The sequence below is a fragment of the Ursus maritimus genome, unplaced genomic scaffold (genome assembly GCF_017311325.1).
Source record: "Ursus maritimus isolate PB19 unplaced genomic scaffold, ASM1731132v1 scaffold_34, whole genome shotgun sequence".
NCBI classification, from domain to species: domain Eukaryota; kingdom Metazoa; phylum Chordata; class Mammalia; order Carnivora; family Ursidae; genus Ursus; species Ursus maritimus.
Genome location: NW_024426008.1, coordinates 15,657,010 through 15,678,918, shown reverse-complemented (window position 1 = coordinate 15,678,918; position 21,909 = coordinate 15,657,010). Strand labels below are relative to the sequence as shown.

Genomic DNA, 21,909 nt, shown 5'->3' with positions numbered 1-21,909 from the left:
GAAAGAAAAAGTTTTCCCAGACCTTTCTTAGAGTCCCTGGTTAGGTCCGAAAACTAAATTGACAAAGATTAATAGGAGAAAAGCATTCAAATGCGTTTAATATAAGTTTTACATGATACAGGAGCCCTCATAAGGAAATGAAGACCCAAAGAAAGAGATAGGAGCATTTCTAGGCTACGTTTGGTGACAAGTTCACAGTCACGGAGGAATATAGTAATTCGTTTTGGATTCTTTTGGACATCCCTTTGTCTTCAGAGATAAGGATACTCCTTTCTTCCAACAGTGGGCACTCCTCAACATAAAAGCTTTATGATCTGTTTCAGGGAAGAAGGTCAGAATGACCTTCAGCTATTTTCCTTCAGCTTAAAATACGCAATATGCCACAATGCCATATCTGGAGGTAGTGTGTCCTGAACTCCATGAACACAAAACAAAATCAAGTATCTCCTTGCTGGGGATGTATGCACATGTGCGTGTGCATTTTAGCATTTACTCAAATTTATCAAAGTGAAAAGAATCATCTGGTTATCCTTTTTTCTCTTCAGATGCCCGTGCATTTCTTCAGTGCTCTAGATTTCCTTGAGGCCGGGATAGAGCTCACCCCCTAGGTGGAACACTCTATTTTTAGAACATTGCAATTTTTTCTCTTATTTCTTTGGCTCACACTCTCCCTCATGGAGAGGGGGGAATGGCATTGCCATTCTTGGAAGTGGCAACTTGCTCATGAGTTTTTTCCCATAATATGTACTCATCACCAGTTGGTCTGGAAGGATTTTGTTTTAGGCAAGGGGGTGGGGTGGTTACACATAAGTGTTGTGTCTCAAAAGTACTTTCTGCCCTCTCAGGGTTTATGGTGCCCTGGAGAAAGACTGGCGTGGGGGCCACGACTCATTTGTTTTGATTGGATGTGGATTTTTATGGGCTCCTTTTTTTGGCGATGGTAGGATTGTCTAGCTCAGTTATTTTCAAACTGTTTTCTGTAGAAGAACTCTGGAAGCTGACGAAGGGGACAGAACGGGAACAGGGCTCTAGAGTCCCAGTCCTGCTTCCTGAGAGGCAACTTGTTTATGCCTTTTACATATTGGGTTTCTATGAATTTTTATATGAATAACATACTCAAAGCTGAAAGAGTTTAGAAAATCACTCATTCAGTCCAACCCTTGTATTTGAGAGATGAGACTATGGAGACCCAAAGGAAGGAACTGACTCACCCTGAGACACACAGCTGGACTCAGAACTTGGGCTAACATTCAGCTGTCCTTGTTCAGATTCCAGCTTTCTTATGAGTGAACCATGCTGTCTGCCCTTTTACGGCCACGAAACTCTTTTCTTAAATGGCCATTACCAGAAGAGGCAAGTTGCCACAAATAGCTAGGTTCTTGATTCTCTTCAAGTACTTTTTATTTTTATTCATACTTGCTACAGAAAGAATATAACATGAGTTAAGGTTAGGGCTAGAACCTTACATATTCTTGTAATTATCATGTTCACATTCATAGTTTCAATTTCATATCGATGTGATATTGTATATAATATGTATAATTGTTTTCAATAAAACACATGTAACATCTTTGTTGTCTTACATAGGCAAGTAGAAGCCATCCTTATCGTTTTGGGGTAGGAAGTATAATTTCTAATGGTATTTCACATTAGAAAATTGAAAATATTATTTCTTTTCTTGTAGAGCCATGTAAGTGAAACTGTCAATGAAGTTGAAGCTGTGAGGAACTTATTTCCTGATTATAAAAACTACACAGATGTGTATGATAGAAACAATCTTCTGACAGATAAGGTACATTGCATATCGTGACATAATCTGTGTCAACTAGGGCATATTTATCTACTTCTAAAAATCTCAGTAATTAGGGGGCAGAGGGGAAAAAATTGAAATAATAAAATAAAATCTCAATGGTAATCTTCAGACTTCTCCATCATGAGTGCATTTCCCAGACTAGAGTAGAGCTCAGAGGATGTGCATGCGTGGGTGTATAGTTAGAGATCGGCCTGCAGTTTCATCCCAGTAAATAAAGCTCCAGGCTTCTTTGAGGGTGGGGATGTCATTTGGTGCAAGCACATTTTGTCAGTATCCATTAGAATGTAAATGCGCATTCCCTTGAGTTACCAGATGCACTTCTAAGGAGACGTTCTGTAAGGAATATGAATAGGAATGTAATTAATGTGAAAGTTCGGAAATGTCTATCAGTGGGTGATTGGTTAGGTTATAGAACATCCATAATTAAAATTTTATCCAACATTCACAAGAATGATGTATACAGACTTACGAGGAAGACTATTTAAAGGGTATTGTTTGATGTATGCGTGGGAGCATGCTCACTTAGAAAAAATTATCTGGAGGGGCACCTGGGTGGCTCCGTTGGTCAAGCATCTGACTCTTGATTTGGGCTCAGGTCAGGGTCTCGGGCTCTTGGGATCAAGCCCCGCCATCAGGCTCCGTGCTGAGCATGGAGCCTGCTTGGAATTCTCTCTCTCCTTGTCCCTCTGCCCCTCCCCACTTAGGCACCCTTTCTCTCTCTGTCTCTTAAAAAAGTGATTATCAGGATACAAACACTGAGTGTGATCCTCCTGAGGGAGAAAACAGAGGACTTTTTACTCTTTATTTTTAATGTGGGATTGCTTTTAAAAAAATGAGTAATACTTTCATAATTAAATAATTTCACATTAATTATAATTAATATAGTGACGAGACACTTCGTTACAACAGTATACCCCTTGGCCTTGGCCTTCAATGAATTGTACAAACGGCACGGAGAGTTGAACCTACTGCACCAAATAAATTCTTCGGGGCCATGAACAGAGGGCTGAATATGACTAATCTGAAAGGTTAATACTCTACATAGATCTTGTAAATGCTACGCCATAATTTTCAGCCTTCTCTACATATATTTCCATGTGATTAATAAATCAACCTGCTATTTGCGTGTTAATTTTATTTGCACAGAGTTTGGGAAAATGTTATTTTATTAATAATTCTTTGGTCACTGAACTGTGCCTCCCAAAGGAGAAAGCTGTCTGGAAACAGGTTTTGAACTGAAGGAAAAAGAATTTTGAAAGAGTGAAGCCTTTTTTTTTTAATTTTAATTTTTTTCATGTGAGTACAGCTGACACACAATGTTACATTGATTTCAGGTACACAACATAGTGATTCAACTTTCCTATGTTATGCTATGCTCACAAGTGTGGCTACCATCTGTCACCATACAACCTATTACTATAGACTGTTTCCTAGGCTGTGCCTTTATTTCCATGACTTATTCATTCCATAACTGGAAGCCTATGTCTCCCACTCCCCCTCTGTCGTTTTGCCCATCCCCCCACACCTTCCCTCTGGCAACCATGTTTGTTTTCTGTGTTTACAGGTCTGCTTCTGCTTCTGTTTGTTTGCTTATTAATTTTTCTTTGTTTTAGATTCCATATGAGTGAAATCATATGGTATTTGTCTTTCTCTGTCTGACTTATTTCACTTAGCATAATAACTTAGCATAACCTCGAGGTCCATCCACGTTGTCGCAAATGGCATGATCTCATCTTTTGTTATCGCCGAGTGATATTACATTGTATATATACCACAAGAAAGACTTAAATGCTATTCAGGAAAACCCACAAATATGATCAGGACTCAACAGAGAAGTGTGGTATGTGGGCAGTGCCTGCCTTCTTGGATCAATTTTATCTTCCAAATTAATGCATATAAAATATTATATTTCCTAATTTTTGTGAAAATGTAAATATAGGTGATTAAACAGTTTATTTGGTTGTGTCAACTATATTCCAATTTAACTAAGACTTAAAAAATAGATAAATAAGGATTATTTGGTTTTAGGTATCAAAAGCATCGGTGCCCGTATTTAGTTAGGAGCAGAAATACAGAACAACTCTTTCCAGGATTACGCCCACAGCTTCCATGTGCTGACAAAGGAAAGCTTACTTCTAGAAAGTTCTGATTAAGATAGGAACAAGCACACCCCACCCGTTGCTCACCACGTGGAATTGGAAAATAAAGTAACTTGGCTGTTTTCTAAAATGAAGATGAAGGCTGCGTCGTATCTTTGAGCTGGGCCGATAGCCTGTCCTGCAGATCACCTGGACCCTTGTTATTTCATAGATTAAAAAAAGAAGAAAAAAGTAAGATCCACGTATTGGCCGAGACTTGTGTAATCCAATGTTTTTACCGGCCTTTTTGAGGGGTAACTTGTACACGGGGATTCTATACATGCCCGTCGTCGTAAAGGCTCTTGTGAAGAGGCTCACAACATCACAGCTTCTGTCTGTACCTGTAGCATCTTGCACTGAGTGAAGACTAATGGAAACATTTTTTTAAAGATTTTATTTATTTGGGAGAGAGAGAGCGGTAGGGAGGGGCAGAGGGGGAGAAAGAGAGAAAGGAGCAGACTCCCCGCTGAGCAGGGAACCCAATGCAGGGCTGGATCCCAAGACCCTGGGATCATGACCTGAACCAAAGGCAGGCGCTTAACTGACTGAGTCACCCAGGTGCCCCTCACGGAAACATTTTTAAGTGGTAAACTCCACACAGGATACTCTTCTCTCCAGACAGTGATGGCGCATGGCTGCTACCTTTCTGCAGAGGAACTCCAGGTGTTCAAGGAGCGAGGAGCAGCGATCTCACATTGCCCCAATTCTAACTTATCGTGAGTAGGCAATAATCGGTTGTTAGGTGATGAGCATTTGGGTTGTGAATTAGCAGCCCAAATACCTTTGTTTTCTCAGTCGTGCCTCCAGTGTCCTGTCCCTCTTCGAGCTTTCCGTTTGATTGGGACAGGAGCCAGATAGACACATGGAGGCTTACCTGTGCCTCAGTGGGGAGAAAGAGCACTCAAAAGAGGATACTTTTGGCAGAGTGTGCATTTGAAGAACACAGCATCTCTTAAAATTTCTGAAACTTTGCACAAAGTGGGACAATAGGAAGTATAACAGAAAGAGTTCAAAACCTACAGCATTTCGGGGTTTGCGCTAAGGACCGCAAGAACGCACATGCCAGCAGGCGTTCCGGGGAGAGGGTACTGACTTTGCACGGTCTGCGGTCAGGGGAAGGTGTAGTGTGGCCATAAGCCAACATCCAACGGTGTGTATCATGCTGCTGGATCCCACAGGGTGCCAGTTCACGTAGGAGGGCTGTGTCCTGTTGTAATTCCCCAGAATGCAAAGCTTTATTTATAGTTAGTTTTTAACCCTTTGAAAGGTCGTAGATCCGTAATGAGTAGGATGAAAATTATGGCCTGTATTTTCAGGAAAAAGGTCGCAGACACAGAAACGTTACATCTAATTTCAGGGAATTCATAGATCCCATGATACTGATTCCTGGATGCTGGGTTAGAATCCATGCTCTAGGATTCGATACAGAAAGGATCTCATTTCTGGTGCTAGTTGATCCAGAATAGAGCTCCTCCCACTTAGGGGCAGGTTTAAATGGATCGTTCATATATTCATTCAGCCAATTTATTTCGCTTCTGCTAAATTTCTGGTTTTTCGAGGGTTACTTTGTATCCTCTCTTGTTTTGAGTTCTTGCAGAAACAGACCATGAGACAATTCATGTACAAGTAGTTTATTTGGAGGTGATCTCAGGAGGTTGGTTGGTAAGACAGAGAAGGGAAGGAAGTCAGTAAGAGCACATCCTCAAGAAAGTTACCACTGTGGACTCCTGGAGTTTAATTCTTCCAGAAAACTCAGGGAACCAATGTACAAAACAGACCTCAAGTCATTCTGCCCAAGGGGTGAGGAAGCGAGGATAGTTATTCCCACACACCTATCAGTTATTTGTGGAGGGCTGCTGGGTGAGGTGAACTCCTGGCCTTCCCCACACAAGGGCAGAGCAGGCTCTGTGATGGGGAAAGAGCCCCGAGCTAGAGCTGGAGGTGTTGGCAGTTGGAAGCCTAGGGAGTTGGCGAGCAAAAAACGATACCTGTCAGAGACAGTATAGGAAAGGCATGAGAGCCACAGAGCTATATTTCTGGTGCATTTTGAGAGGTTCCAGAGCCTTCTGGTTTTCAGATATAAAGTAGTCACACATGACAGGGAATCTTGGCTATATGTATGGCTAGTGACCATAACTATGGTCTAGTGACCAGATGGGGAAAGGATTTAACATCCTGTGGGGTAAAATCTAAATTTTTAAATTTAGATTTACAAATTGAGGTTGGAAGTTAAATTTCTTTATGGATACATTTCTGTTTAGATGGTCACTGCTGTTCTTTCTCCAACAACTTTGAAAGATTTATTGCACGTGCATTGGGGATTTGACAGTGATGGTTACATGTATCTTCAAGGAGACCCCTGTGACATTTGCATCTTCTCAGACTTCTAAGGAACACTTTAGTTTTCCTTTGTTTCTATAGAAGGGTGGCACATCTAATAAGCTCAGGGTCATAATGTCCAGAATTCAGCCTGGAACCTTCTCTCCTAGCTGCTGCGGTCCTCAGCAGCAGCCTGTGAACTCTCAGACCCTGACTCATCACCCTGCACCCCCTTTCCCAGAAGTACCCTCCTTCTTTGATTTTGCAAGTCACTACTCATTCAGGGTAACAAAGTATCCCAGAAAGATAGGAAAGACAATGCTTTATAATTTCTACTTCTGAACATAAAAGGATGTGTTGGTTAAAACAAAATGCTGAAGACCAATAGACGTTTGAACAAACTGCAAGATTGAACTTCTTCATTCATTTTTCCTTACAAATGATCCCATTTTCCTTCTGTTTCTTGCTGCGTTGTACCCTCCTGAGATTAACCTCAACCCAATGAGTAAAGCTCCTTTATGATCGTTTTTTTGCTCCGGGACTCAGATGATCTGATTTGGCTAATGTGTTTGTGTCAACATGAGAGCTGTTAGGACAGGAAACACAATTTTAGAGAAATCACCATCATTATTGTTGGTGTCCTTTTTTTGTTGACAACACATGATCTCCTCGTCCTGATTGTCTCCTCTCTCCACAGGCTCAGCAGCGGCTTTCTCAATGTGCTAGAAGTCCTGAAACATGACGTGAAGATAGGGCTGGGTACAGGTCAGTAGTTCGCTATTTGGACATGGGCAAAGTGGTCAAGTAAGTGCATAACTTTATGATGTGACTAATTTTCTGGTAACAGTTTTAAAAATTAGTTTTCTTATCTGGTAGTACTGTCTTGAGCTAATAAAGGGGTGGGTTGGCAGCAGTAAGAAAACGTCTACAAAGGGAGACGTTTTGATGACGCTAACCTCCTGAGGGCCATTATCCTCACCTAATGCTCAGAGGTTGGTGATAAAGGGTAAGTCCTTCTAAGGTGCTGTAGAGGTTTGTTGTTTTTTGGTTTGTTGTTGTTTTTAAACTCCTTGATTTTTCTTCCCCTTTTGTTCGGTCCTTCTGGCTAGGTTTTGATGGTTTGGATTTGTATGGTTTTAGTTTTCAATAACTGTGTCATCACAAACACTGTCTCAAAAGAAAATTATTTGACCTTGCCATAGGGAGCAGAGATTCAGTCTATGCCAGCATTGAGAACTTTGAGCCATATTAAGAACTTGCTTTGCTTTTGAGCAGTGTTTAACAAAATGAGATTCCAGTTCCCACAGGCAGTCTGTTTGCTGGGTTGAAGGACATTCTAGGTGGCTGATGAATTAGTGATTTTTTTTCCCCATTGGACATTTTCATTGTTTTTCCTGAGTGTGTGCAGTGCTGCTCACTTTAAAAGTATGGGACAGGCCCAAAGGTCTAGGCACATCTTCTGTGAACCTTTTATTACTGTGGGTGAATAAACTAAAAAAATTTTTTTAAATGGGCATGGGGTGCAGGGATTTCGTTTCCATTCTTGATGCATTTGTCTTCCTGATACTTAAGAGCATTGGGTGTCCGTGTATTGACAATGATGGTTGTCATCGTTTTCCGCAATCACTCACGTCTGTTAATTTTATACCAGCATTATTGGTAAGATATACAATAAAACAAAATGAATTATTAATATTTTTAAAGAGGTATGCTAGATTAAATGTTCTCCCCAATTTTATATGAGTCAAAAGAATTCTTATTTAAAGCTTCAGTCGTTGAGAGTGTGGTAATACTTGGATATAGTCATAGGTGTTAAGGTGGTTATTTTACTTTCACAGAAAAGCTTTAATAAGAAAAAACATGGCTAAGAATTTTTTACACACTAGTCCATTAATGAAAAATTTTATAGACAGCCAAAAATCAGGTAGGTATTGCTTTCCAGCTTTCTAGGAGTTGGTCTCCATGATTTAAGTTCATCATATAACTTCCAGTTCTTGACTTTGGGTTGGAGAGTGATGGATAAAATGTTTAGGTAAAGCTTTGTCACTTACTAGCTGTAAGACTTTGAACAAACTTCCTTAATTTCCTAAGACTTCATTTCCCTAATTTCTGTAAAAATAACAACAGTTATAACTATGTCTCTCTTACAAGCTTGTTTTGAGACTTAAATGAGAAAAAAAATGCATGCAAAATTGTTAGCACATACTTGGCACTTTGCACTAGTCGATAAAGACTGGTTTAAAGGGAAAGAGCAACGTTGGTGTATGGACCACAGGTTTGATGATATATGATGTATCCCGTTATGAATTGAGAGAATGCTGTCGCATTTTACATAGTCTCTGTTGCAATAGCCCCACTATGCTCCAGTCTTCCTGAAACATGACCTTTATATATCAACCTGCATGTCCCCTGTAGGCTTCAGAAGATCATTTAACCTTATACTATGGGCAGAGAGCAGGTCCAAAAACGGTTTGTTCACCCTGTCTCTAACACGTGAGGCAGATCTGGACTTTCTCAACTATTAGGAGAAACCCACATAAAGTTTAGCAAAAATATTGCAAAATAAGACAAAGTCATATCAAAAAGAATAAGGGGCACCTGGGTGACTCAGTCAGTTAAGCGTCCAACTCTTGATTTCAACTCAGGTCATCATTTCAGGGTCCTGAGATCGAGCCCCACGTCAGGCTCCACACTGGATTTGGAGGCTGCTTAAGATTCTCTCTTTCCCTCTCTCCCCCTCCCCATTCACACGCATGTTCACACACTCTCTCAAAACAAAACAAAACAAAACAAAAAAACAAAACAAAAACCCAACGAGAAGATGAGCTTATCTCTGAAAATGATCTACTTCAGGATGTCGAAGAAAATCTTAGAAAATTGCCATCATCCTTTGAGTACAAGAAGACATAGTACTATGAAAAGACCACAAGTTGTGATGGAAAAGGAAATTTTTTAAATGAAAGAAGTAAACGGGGAAAAAGGGGCACCTGGGTGGCACAGTCGTTAGGCGTCTGCCTTCAGCTCAGGGCGTGATCCCGGAGTCCTGGGATCGAGCCCCACATCAGGCTCCTCTGCTGGGAGCCTGCTTCTTCCTCTCCCACTCTCCCTGCTTGTGTTCCCTCTCTCGCTGGCTGTCTCTATCTCTGTCAAATAAATAAATAAAATCTTAAAAAAAAAAGTAAACGGGGAAAAAAAGAGTGAGAAGCATATAGACAATCCTACATGATTGGAGGGAGGGTAAATTTTATAACCACTTTGGAAAACTGTTTGGCTGTTTCTCATAAAGTTAAAGATTCATCTGCATATGACCCATAATTCCATTTTGGGATATTTACCCCAGAGAAGTGAGCACATATGTTTGCAGAAAGTTGTACATGAATGTTTATATCAGCTGTATTTATAATAGCCCCAAACTGGAAACAATCCAAAATCCTGCGGACAGGGGAATGGATGTGCAAACTGTGGCAAATTCATAGAGTGGAGTGCCACTCGGCATTCAAGAAAGTAGAAACCACTGATCTGTGTGAAACAAAGGTAAATCTAAAAATATTGTGTTAAGCGAAAAAAGCCAGGCACAAAAGAGCACATGCTGTATGTCTCCATATGCATGAAACCTAGGGACCAATAGAGCTAACATTATGTTGATAGAAAGCAGAAAGTGGGGGCGCCTGGGTAGCACAGCGGTTAAGCGTCTGCCTTCGGCTCAGGGCGTGATCCCGGCGTTATGGGATCGAGCCCCACATCAGGCTCTTCCGCTATGAGCCTGCTTCTTCCTCTCCCACTCCCCCTGCTTGTGTTCCCTCTCTCGCTGGCTATCTCTATCTCTGTCAAATAAATAAATAAAATCTTTAAAAAAAAAAAAAAAGAAAGCAGAAAGTGGTTGCCAAGGGTTGGGGATGGGGCAGGGAGGGGAATTGACTAGAAAGGGCCGTGAGAGAGTTTGCTGGAGTGAAGGAAATGTCTAATATCTTGTCTTTCTGAAAGGTAGTTAAATGGCTATGTACAATTGTTAGCATTCATCAAACTGGACACCTGAGTCCTGTGCATTTTATGTTATCTTAATTATATTTCAATTTAAAAATAACAAGCCATGTAGGAAACTATGAAAGTAGCACTATTGGTAGCACTATTAAATTGGTGATGTGGAAAACAAAGTTGTTCAAAGATCAAAGGGGGTATTTGAGGATGGTCCACATGGAACATAGAAAGAATAACACCAACACGGGGTTTTCCCAACCCAGGATCCAGAATAAATGGAATAGAGGTTTTGAAGGATAAATCTTTTCTGAGCTTAAGAAAGAACTGTGTATTATATTCAAAGAACTTACCCTGTTCTAGGCTAAATCATAACTGATTGGCAAGGTATTGGAATTACAAAGAAAAAGAAAAAAAAAAGTCCTAAAATATTGAGGCAGGGAAAAAAGTCAGTTATCAATAAAACAATTAAAAACCAGTTTGGTTTTGGGTGTTTTTGCTGGCATGAAAAATAGCAAGAACAAGAAAGAGTTTGGAGCCATATGGTTGTTACCAATATTATATTGGACAAGATTCTCCCTCATGTGCGAAGGCAACAAAATTCTCCAATGTATGAAGTTTTGGAAAACATTCTCCCCATGAACTCTTGGGAAAAATTACTTGAAAATTTACAGCATTCAATGAGTTATGAGACACAACAATGGGCCAAGGTCTAGGGAAGTGATGGGACAACAGCATATCAGGGAAGGCTAAGTCAGTTAAAATAGAAATAAGATTTAAAAAGTTGTAAAAGAGTTTAAAAAATGAAAGCAAAAATCATAAATGTATCTTAAGAGAGCATATGTACAGTGTTAAAAGTAATACCTTAAAAAAGTTATCAGGCTGTGAACCTTAAACTGCTCTCAGAAAATAAAGTCAATAAACAACAACAACAGATATAAACACAGTTCATTCTAAACACTCTCCCTGAAAAATTATCATAAAGAGTAGCTTGTAATTCCCAAAGTCCTCATCTGGATTAGAACAGAGCTAGGATGAGTTTTTAGGACATAGAACTGTGAGCTTGTTTTAAATCTCATGTTATCCAAATTATCTTCATAACTATGCAGGCATATTTCTGTGAGAGTTCAGGGAATATTCAGAGATAAGAGTTTCTTCTCTTTAGTAGCCATTTGGGCCTTGCGCTGGATTGAACTGTGCGCTCCCCTCCTCACCCCCCAACCCCCAAAGATGTCTACTGAACAATGTAAATGTGACCTTATTTGGAATAAAGGCCTTTGCAGATATAATTAAGGGAAAGATCTCAAGATGCAGTCATTCTGAATTAGGGTAGGCCCTAAATCCAATGATGAATGTCCTTATAAGACAGAAAGTGAACGGCTCGTAAAGACAGAGGGAGGAAGGCCATTTGAAGGCAGAAGCAGATACTGTAGCTATCCTGGCGTGAGCCAAGGAACCACGGGAGCCACCAGAAACTGGAAGCAGCAAGGAAAGATTCTTCCCTAGAACCTTTGTAGGGATTGGGGCCTTGCCAACACTGTGATTGAACACTTCTGTCCTTCCAAACTGTGAAAGAATGTATTTCTACTATTTGAAGCCGCCTCATGTGTGGTAATTCATTGTAGCAACCCTAGGAAATGAATACATCGGATACACATTTGGTTCTAATTACAGGTTTTGAATTCTTTCAACTGTTAGTCTGTGTCTATTCTGTGTCTAGATAAGATCTTTCTTGGATGTATATCGCAGACTGAATATCAGTCATTAAAAACAAAAAACCAGCCTCATACACCTAATATTCCATTTATCAAATGAGGTTACTGATGTGGCTTTATTTTATCTACCGTAGATGTGGCTGGTGGTTACTCGGCTTCCATGCTTGATGCCATCAGAAGAGCAGTGATGGTTTCCAACATCCTTTTAATTAATAAGATCAACGAGAAAAGCCTCACCCTCAAAGAGGTCTTCAGACTAGCTACTCTTGGAGGCAGCCAAGGTAATGACCATTTTGTTTCTTTCTTGAACAGTGTACGACCACGCCCGTCCGTGTCCTCGGGAGCAGTATGAAGACTCTGGAGAGCGGTGTCAGCGGGCATCCCATATTCATACCCCAGTGTTGGTTCTCATATACCACCCCCCAAATTTAGTGGGTAATGTTCAGACATGTGGTAGAGGTATCCTTTCTACAGCAAGTCCCCTGTCTTCAGCGGAAGACACGTTCAACACACAATTCTATTAATTGCTTTGATGGACATTTGCAATGGTCACATGTATGTGAGTTCTTTAAAATAATCCGTTTTATCCCACTGAGTTGAGTAACATGCTCTCTATTGGCCTGAGTGATGATAGTAATGATATTAATAATAATAGTAAAAATAATAGCCAAGACTTAACTGAACTCTTACCAGGTAAGAGACACGACGCATCATGCTTTCTGTGTTGTCACGTCGTGCTCATAGCCACCGCTGCTGATTCTCCCCTTATCAGCGAGGCACCTGAGGGAGGCACACACAGCTGCCAAGCCACGGAGTGCCGAGATTTGAATCCAGAACATCTGATGCCAGCCTCCAGGCTCCCACCCATCCACGGGTCTTCCAGATCTTCCTCTGGAAATCCCAGCTTAAACTATGCATTTTGTTGCTATATTTAAAGATACTAATTACCCAAAGCTCTTTAAGAGGAAAAAGATGTGAAAGTGTAGTTTGTTGATATATAAATACTGTTCATCAGCTTTTTCCAGTTCTCACCTGTAGCCATATTTTTAGGAAAAAAATAGACATTGGTAATTGTATTGCCTTCAGTCTCTTCCGTATTTTAGTGTAATCTGGATGGATGATGTGAACAGAGCATGAAACATCGGGTAGCTAGTGAGAAATAAAGGCATCAGAATAGACCGATGTAGGTCTATAGAGAAAGACTTATGATAGATACCCTGGGTCTTAGAAATGGAGGATGATAGAATGTGAGAGTATCCTGGGAAGAGAAACCTTCCAGCTCTTTGAATGTTCTGGGCCATGATGAATGCTGTAAAGAACATTTCAAGGAAACAAGCAGAGGTCATGCTCTTTGCATTTTCCTAAGTCTTATGATTTCATTTTCTAAAGTTCCAAGTTTTAAATCATTCATTTTTTAAACTCCCCATCTGCACCCCTCCCTATTTGTGCTGTTGGCCTACCATCTATTTTCATGGTGCAAAGAGATTGTACTTAAATGCCTTTTTTATTCTAGGCTGTCTGTGAGGTGCTTCGTCAGGATCTTACATGAGATCAAAGCGGCATGCGCCGCTTACCAAATCATTTCTATCTCGCTGTGTAGCTTTTAAATCTATTTTCTGGGCCACTGAGCTTACTGTGATGGGATTTCTTCTCCTTAGCTCGTGTCTCTGTGATTCTGTGAGTGAAATGAGATGAATGGATCGCCGTTTAAATTGTGTCATCTCCCCAGCTTGTCACAGCCTTTCCATTCACTGTCAAGATGAAGATGTGCATAAATCCCCTTCACAGGGACATCTGCTCCACAGGCAGCAAAACTGCATTTCCTGAAGTGCATCCGAATTGCTTACCAGCCCTGCCGGGCCTCTCTGCAATATCTGAATTTAGACCAATTTACAAATTCATAAAAGCAATTGTGTCTTTTTTTGGTGAGCACATGCCTGACCTTCCAGGTTTGAGCAATTAGCTCAGACAGTTGATAATATACCATCAAACTCTGGTCAATGAACCTGGTTCCCTGACCCATTAACCACACAACAATTTTATGTTGAGTACAGTCATTAAAAACTTATATTTTGTCATGCTTCTTTGTCAAAGGCAAAAAGATTGTAACTGGTAAAGGAGAGAATTTCCAGTGATTTTCTATTACATACAGTCCTTCCCACACATTTTGTAGGAGTTACCTAACTGCCCTTAACATTTTCTAATTACTTTTGCACCCCTGTCTTCCTGTAAGGATTTTTCAGCTAAAAAATCTTGTTCTTTTCTGAGAATGAAAGAGTTGCCCTTTAAACAATCTTTTAAGAATGAGTAGGATTTCTTTTTTTTTTTTTTTAAGATTTTATTTATTTATTTGACAGAGATAGAGATAGCCAGCGAGAGAGGGAACACAGCAGGGGGAGTGGGAGAGGAAGAAGCAGGTTCATAGCGGAGGAGCCTGATGTGGGGCTCGATCCCAGAACGCCGGGATCACGCCCTGAGCTGAAGGCAGACGCTTAACAACTGCACTACGCAGGCGCCCCAAGAATGAGTAGGATTTCTTAATCAGTGCTGAGGGAGTTGCCCAAAGGCTGCTGGATATGCACACAGAGCAACAGAATGTACCAGATAGTGTCTAAACAGAGATCCCTGACCCAGTGTTTTCACATCGGACTATATCTTGATGGTGACAGAATTCAGCCAACACATGTAAAAATTCAAATAAATAATGCTGCCCTCCAGCTGGCCTTCCTTTTATGCATGCTTCCTTTTGGTAGCTCAGTGTGCACTCAGATTATAAACTTTAAGGAGCTTTAGATTTAATACCTTTCTTGACTAGGAAGGCCAACTACTCCCATCTTCTGAAACTAAATCATAAAAATGCCAGGTGTTCTTCCTTGACATCTGATATTTATGGAACATGAATTCTCGCTGTTGATCAAGTCAATAATAGATAGTATTGACCTATGCCTGTTTTAGAAAACCATTCTTCTCCGGCAACCAGAAAGTCTTTGAGGTTACCAAAAAATAGGCTGGTTTCTAAAGCATGGGCACTCTTGAGTTAGGAGGACCTATTTACTTTCAGAAGTGAATTTTCTCCATTCAGAGGATTTAAACGAAGGAAATTCAGATGGATATGCCTGCATTGGCACATATGCAAAAGGATATTTATTTCTTATCTATTTGAGGCCATGAAAAGCGATCCTGTCGGCTGTTTCATAGAACAACAAGGGCAAGGAAAAGATTGGAGGGTTGCGGGGGAGAACAGGAGGGAAAAGGAAGAAAGACATTATGTCAATCGTCATGTTTCTTAGAGGGATGAATGGAAATCATAGGCCAGCTGGACTGTGAAGGGCGCTGATAGAGCTGAAATAGATGGACGCCATCTGAATTACAGATCGTGGTGATGCGGGGACCTGTTTTCATTCTCAGATTTTGCTTTCCCCACGCTTGTTCTGCTTTCTGTGTGTCAATGTTTTAGGATCTCTTAGAATGAGAGAGCTTCGCTGCTTCATATTAAGATACACATTTTTTCTAGTGGTATGTTGGCAGTCTCTGTCCTTGCAAACGGGGACATTTCATCTGATGGCTCCAAGTGCTAACTGTTAATTTATTCCATCCTGTAGCCCTGGGGCTGGATAAAGAGATTGGAAACTTTGAAGTGGGCAAGGAATTCGATGCCCTCCTCATCAACCCCAAAGCATCCGACTCTCCCATTGACTTGTTTTCTGGGGATTTGGTTGGTGATACGTCTGAAGTAAGTAAAATAAATTTCATCAAAAGCATCTTTTTCATGAAGTACTCACAATATCTTCCCTGGAGGAAGAAAAAAGAAATGCAAACATTTTAAGGGAATACAGGGGGATCTTAAAAGGAAAAGTAGATCTTTTTCAAATTATTGTAATTTGTCAACGTAATGTTAAGAATAATGGTACTGACAAAAACTGCTATTTTGGATATATTTATATATTTGAGTGTATTTGACTTCAAGAAGCCCATTTTTTTTCATTAATGGAAGTAGATTTTGCCTCTGAGAAATAAATTTGTATGTCCGCGCTTTGCCAACTTCTATTCTCTTCCAAATGCACAGAATATTTTTTCTTATTATTACTTTATTTTGCATTTTAGGCTGTAATCCAGAAGTTCCTCTACCTAGGTAGGTAGATTTTATATGTCTCTGTGCTAAATAAAATCTTTCCTTGTCTCTTTCTTGGGTACGGCTCCCTGTGTGTGTGGCCCTGTAGGTTAAACTCTATGTGTGACAATTTCATCTGATTCATTATTTTATTTTAACGTTCCTCAGCATCAAGCCCATTTCAAGGCACTATTGAAATGCCCATGCTCCCTGGAAGATAAATGCAAAGCTGAGGAATGGCAGGCCCAGGGGAAGAGGCCATTGAGTCCCTTCCCACCCCACCCCTCACCACGTTGTATTTGTGATAACCCCGTGGTGGAATCTCACCACCCATGTTTGGTGTGGAGTTTTTGGGTTTTTTGTTTTGTTTTTTTAACGTGTACTCACATTCAATTCTGTTCATTGAGAGAAATAAATAGTACGGGAAGATTCTACTTTGCCTCCTGCTTGGTCCGGAGAGCTCTGAGTCCTGGGTGAACTTGAGAGGAGAGAGATGCAGGTGCCGTTCCTAGAGCTCCCTTGCTGCAGGCCATGGGGTGATTCTGGGGTGCAAAGATAAGTATCTGCTTTACAGTCGGGGCTGGAAACACAAACCACTCCAGCCGAAAGGGATGCCCACGGAAAGTCAGCTCAGCTTTCTGGGATTTCTGCCTTCGGTGCAGAATTCAGACCCTAATGCTCCAGTTCAGTGCAGCACCTTCTCTTGGTCCTGTCCCCTTGTCCAGATTAAGAACAGTCAGAGAGGAAAAAAGGCAGCTTTTTGTATTTTCCCTCTTAGAAGTGGATTTGTTTTTAAGTCCCTCCCCGTGGCAATTAAAATACTGACATGGGGACGCCTGGGTGGCTCACTCAGTTGGGCGTGGGACCTTGGTTTCAGCTCAGGTCATGATCTCCGGTCGGTCGTGGGATCGAGCTCCAGGTTGGGCTCCACACTCAACGGGGCATCTGCTTCTGTCCTCACTCTGCCCTTCCCCCCCCACTCACTCTCTCTCTCTCTCAAATAAATAAATAAACCTTTTTTAAAAATACTGACATAAAAACACTTTATGAATGATTCCTTCATTTTTCTTTCAGGAGATGACCGAAATATTGAGGAGGTTTATGTGGGTGGAAAGCAGGTGGTCCCCTTCTCAAGCTCGGTGTAAGACCCTCGGCCTCTACGAGTTCTCCTGGGATCACGTGGTTCTGCGTCTCCCTTGTGCCCAGGCTCAGTTAGAAAGTTAAAAAATAGTATCTTGTTCTTGGGATGACTATCTCTTTCTGTGTCTAGTTACAGTATTCACTTGACAAATCGTTTGAAGGAAGTCGCGATCATTCCCAAATCTCTGGTTGGGAGGTCTCAAAATTTCTCCCTTTTGAGCTGTTTGGATTTACTTTAAGCTCAAACATAAGGGAATGTTATTCCTGGTGGTGTTCTTATGAGATTTAAGTCAAATCGATTTCATATTTGGAAATGTGGAAAGAAAAGATATTCCTAGATGGCTAGATATTTTGAGCTAATAAATGTGAAAATCAGAAGATGGAAAACGAGCCAGTGAATATATTTTTATGAGGGAGAAAAAATTAGACTATGAACACGCATTGGAAAATCACTTCAGATTATGTTTGAAAATTATGTACTGAGAATATTAATTTCAGAAGAGAACTTGCTGAATTTTAAAATGTGTTTCTAGATTGACCTTGTGTTCTGGAAATTGGCACTTAATAGAATTTGCATTTCAGAAACATGTTATTGTTGTGCTTTGCCTTCTTCGGGGATGAAATGTCAGAAATTGAATGCCACGTGCTTTCTTAATATAGTTCTGTGCTTCAAAGTGTTTGACAGAGGTTGGGTGTTAAAGATTTAAAGTCTCTTAAGAATATTATTCATGGCACAAATAGTGGTATTTTTGTGTACTTCAAAATCACCTTAATGTATAACTATGTGACGCTATTATTGCTTCAGTGTTATTAGAAAAGAAACAAATTCCATACTCCACTCTTGTGTAGACTGGGGTCTTCATACACTGGGGCACGTGGTGGGCAGCAAGGAGCTGTCAGTACTGAAAGGAAGGGTTTCACGGCAATGAACTGGTAGAACTTTTCAATCTGGTAGAACTTTAAAATGAAAGACAAACTCAGTTAAAAATATTATTAAAAATCTTTAAAACCTGCTTACTGAAAGCACTCCATTTTTCAATTTTATCCTGTTGTCTTTTTAATTCCTAATAATTGCAGGACATCAGAATTTTAGGATAATGAAAACTATGTACATATCCCACTTACTGTTTATATTAATAGGACTTAATCTGCACTAGACACCCAGGAACATTAAACAAAGCAAAGAGTATTTTTATGCCTCCTAGTATAGTGTGCTTTCCCATAACCTACAATTAAAAGCAAATCGACTTTTCGATGAACTCTGAAGAAGTATTGATGTGAATGTCATTTAAATACTACATTTTTCTCATTTAATTTCAAATACTATAAACCATCATGGAAAAGGAATAGATTTTCTTAATATATCATAACACTCACACCTAGGGCTTACATGTGACTCCTTATAATTTACCTTAGAGTAGAGAACTTTCTATAATATAACATAGCTAACTCCATATTTATAGAACTAAGAACAGAATTCCCCCTTTTATACTATACATTTGATCCTCAGTTAGTTACGCTAAATCAGCAGTCATTTGCCCACGTTTTGTTTTCTGTTTTTCCTGGTGGAAACACTTTAAGATTTGATTGTGTATACACAACACCCAATGACAGAACACAACTTTGGTCTTGTTTTCATTTTTTAAAGAATTTTGCTTATTTGAATATAGTTGACACACAATTTGATCTTACTTAAAACACACAGACAGAGTTTGTGTTGTGGGATATTAAGTAACTCAATAAATTCAGCTTCCAGTGGCCAAAAGAACATGGTTACCTGATGTCTAAGCCAGGTGAGAGGGCGTAAGAATTTGGGTAAGATGTGTAAGGTCCTCTAGCAGGCAGCAGCTGTATTCCCAGCCTTTGCAAGGTCTTACGCTTGGACCTTCCCTGCGGACGTCCATGTTGATGTTGAGCGTCCGTTTTGATCTGGCCGAAGGATCGCGTGCAGTGCATGTAAACAGACACGCCCTCCGCAGAAGGAGAGTGGCCGTCCACAACCAGTCTGTCAAACATTACATTGAGCCCCGGGAGTATGTTAAGACCTGACTATCTTTTCTAGCAAAAATAGAATATGTTGAAATGTTTACGTGTAGTTCGCTTTCCCTGCATCTCTTAGAACTTACGTGTTTTCGTGCCTCCAAGTGCAGTGGTCCTGAATCTTGTGCGGGCTTTGTGCAATGCTGCCGGCATAGGCCATACATGTGGTCAGATGGTCTACACTTGGAAATGCTGGCTTGGCCTCACGTGGCTTGACTTTCTGAATTGTGGAGAGGCGGTATTTCAAGCCAACCCTATTTCTCACTTTATGTTTGAATATTTTGCTCTCTGACGGGAAAGAAAGAATGAAGGCTTCTTATCAGTCCCCTCACCTCACCCTGCGCTGTTTGCCTCTGGTTTCATGGTATTTTTTAATGGAATGCACTTAACAGGTAAAAACTGAGTTAATAATGCCAACAGTCCTACCTTTAAAAGATATTTTCTACAGTAGAACACAAAAGCAGGCTAATCGGCTAAGGTGAATTTAATTTCCAAAAGGGAATGGAACATGGGATTAGGACCTGAGAGGTTGTCCTGGTAATCATAACCTGAGACTGAGACTCTGCTCCCTTCATCGGCTCCTTCTCTGATTTCATTGTCGAAGGTTCTAGAATCCAAGAGAATATCTTGGAACTGGCTCCCTTCATGCCAGGAGGAGGTCTTTCTAAGTTACTCTTGTGAGCTTTGAACCCCACTGAATCTCTTTTTCACTTCCCTGAGAATTCTGCACGGCAAAGGGAGGACAGTGGTTGGAAACATTCCCGTTACACTTAGCTGATTTTGAACTGTGCCCTTGAGTATCCCTGTTGGCAACTACAGCTGAGATGTCAGAGAGGTAACATAATGGATGTGAGATCCAGCAGTGTATCTTGAATCTTCACTCCCTTCCAGACTCTTCCTATTTTTAATCTTTTCACCTCAGAACTAGACATATGGAAAACTTTCAAGGCAAGCTGGAAGGCACGGTGTATCAATTCTACCTTGTGCATACGCGGACAATATCCAGCACTGGATGCCTCTGGAGCCTAGTGGACATCTTTCCATTGCCCATTTTTTAAAGTTGATGCTGCTGCTGGACACATTCCCACGTCTAAAAGAAGCATTCTGAGTTTTTAAAAGGTAGACTAAGAAATGTGTCACAGCAATGTTTTGAAATAATTTTCCAATTATATGGATTGTTATGAATTTTTAATTTTTTTTGAAGGCTTAGAAGAGATATTTGCAACTTCAGATCTACCTAGCCCCTTTAGGTATGATTTTGGACCCTGACCCTTGTCAGTGTGTCTAAAGGAAAAGTGTGGAAAGAAGTGCACAGATGAACAGACACTATTGGAAAGCCCTAGGGTTGGCCCCCATGCATGTTTTCACGCCCAGCCTCTCCCTTTCCCGCCCACAGCCCCGAAGGTGAGAGATTGAGAGCTGAGGGGTTAGTCTGTAAATCTGGTCCAAATTTACTGAAATGCAAAACTTCAACAGGCCAGTGATGGAACTCAGGGTAAATTCCAAGATGGCTTTCAGCTTCCATGGGCTGCCCAAGGAACAGCTGTCATGTGGCATTGACTTACCTGTTCATTTCCTGTTCAAAAGCCTGTCAGAAAACATTCGGAATCAAAACCACTTTACATTGTATGTTAAACTCCTGATTGCTGCTCTTAAGGATATATATACATGTGTGTGTGTGTGTGTGTATTCATTGGAACATTTTACTCAATATTTGTATGATTTGCTTCCTGTTCATGTGCTGAGTGAGCTCCTTTGTGCTTCAGACAAAAATAAATGAGATTTTGTGTTTACATTTTTTTGTTGTTGTGAGTTCTATCACTCTGACAGAAGGGAGATTAATCTTACAATGTGTTTCTCCTTTTAACATGAATTTTTAAAAGTAGAATAGAATATTTACGTGTGGGCCAACATGTATCTTCCACTTTATGATAGACAATATACATACCTATGTATACATACATACATACATGTGTGTACCTATACATACATACATGTATGTACACATACATACATACATACATAAGCTCTAATGCCAGCCCTTTAGATTCAGGTTGCTATTGGTTTTGATCTCAGCATAAAGTTCATATTTTCTAAAGTCACAACCCAGAGTAACAGATGCACTTTAACATCAAGAATTAGTTCACACAGGAGCACCTGGGAGGCTCAGTCAGCTAAGTGTCTGCCTTCTGCTCAGGTCATGATCTCAGGGTTCAGGGATCAAGTCCGAACTCGGGCTCTCTGCTCAGCGGGGACCCTGCTTCTCCCTCTGCCTGCCACTCCCGCTGCTTGTGCGTGCGCTCTCTCTGACAAATAAATAAGATCTTTTAAAAAAGAAAAGAATGAGTTCACACATATATTTGTGCATGTGGATTTAAAACAAAGCCTCACAAAATCACACTTTCCTCTCTGTGACGCCCTGCGCTATTTTCTGTACTATCAACTCTATTCTAGTCCTTTCTGTTCTGTACTATTGTACTCTGTTTCTGTTTCTTTATGCGGATAGTGATCTCCCAAGTTGGTTTCTTGAACCTCTGGGTTGTCACCTGCAGTGTGGAAGCAGTTTCCGGTGTCTTCTGAGCTGCGCACTGTAAGTCTCCATGACCCCATTCTGTGATTTGGGCATGACCTAAGTCCCAGCCTTAGAGTAATGAGCAT

At 40.6% G+C, this 21,909-nt stretch overlaps 1 protein-coding gene across 1 annotated transcript in view; it reads left to right on the top strand.

Annotated features, from left to right (window-relative positions):
- GDA (guanine deaminase) overlaps window positions 1-21,044 on the top strand; it is a 69,261-nt gene extending 48,217 nt beyond the window's left edge. The window contains exons 8-14 of the mRNA XM_008690961.2: window positions 1,685-1,792; window positions 4,570-4,667; window positions 6,968-7,035; window positions 12,095-12,241; window positions 15,563-15,693; window positions 16,065-16,092; window positions 17,146-21,044. Coding sequence (XP_008689183.1) covers window positions 1,685-1,792; window positions 4,570-4,667; window positions 6,968-7,035; window positions 12,095-12,241; window positions 15,563-15,693; window positions 16,065-16,092; window positions 17,146-17,216 — 651 coding nt within the window. The 3' untranslated portion in view covers window positions 17,217-21,044. The remainder of the gene's footprint in view (window positions 1-1,684; window positions 1,793-4,569; window positions 4,668-6,967; window positions 7,036-12,094; window positions 12,242-15,562; window positions 15,694-16,064; window positions 16,093-17,145) is intronic.
- The last annotated feature ends 865 nt before the right edge of the window (window positions 21,045-21,909 follow it).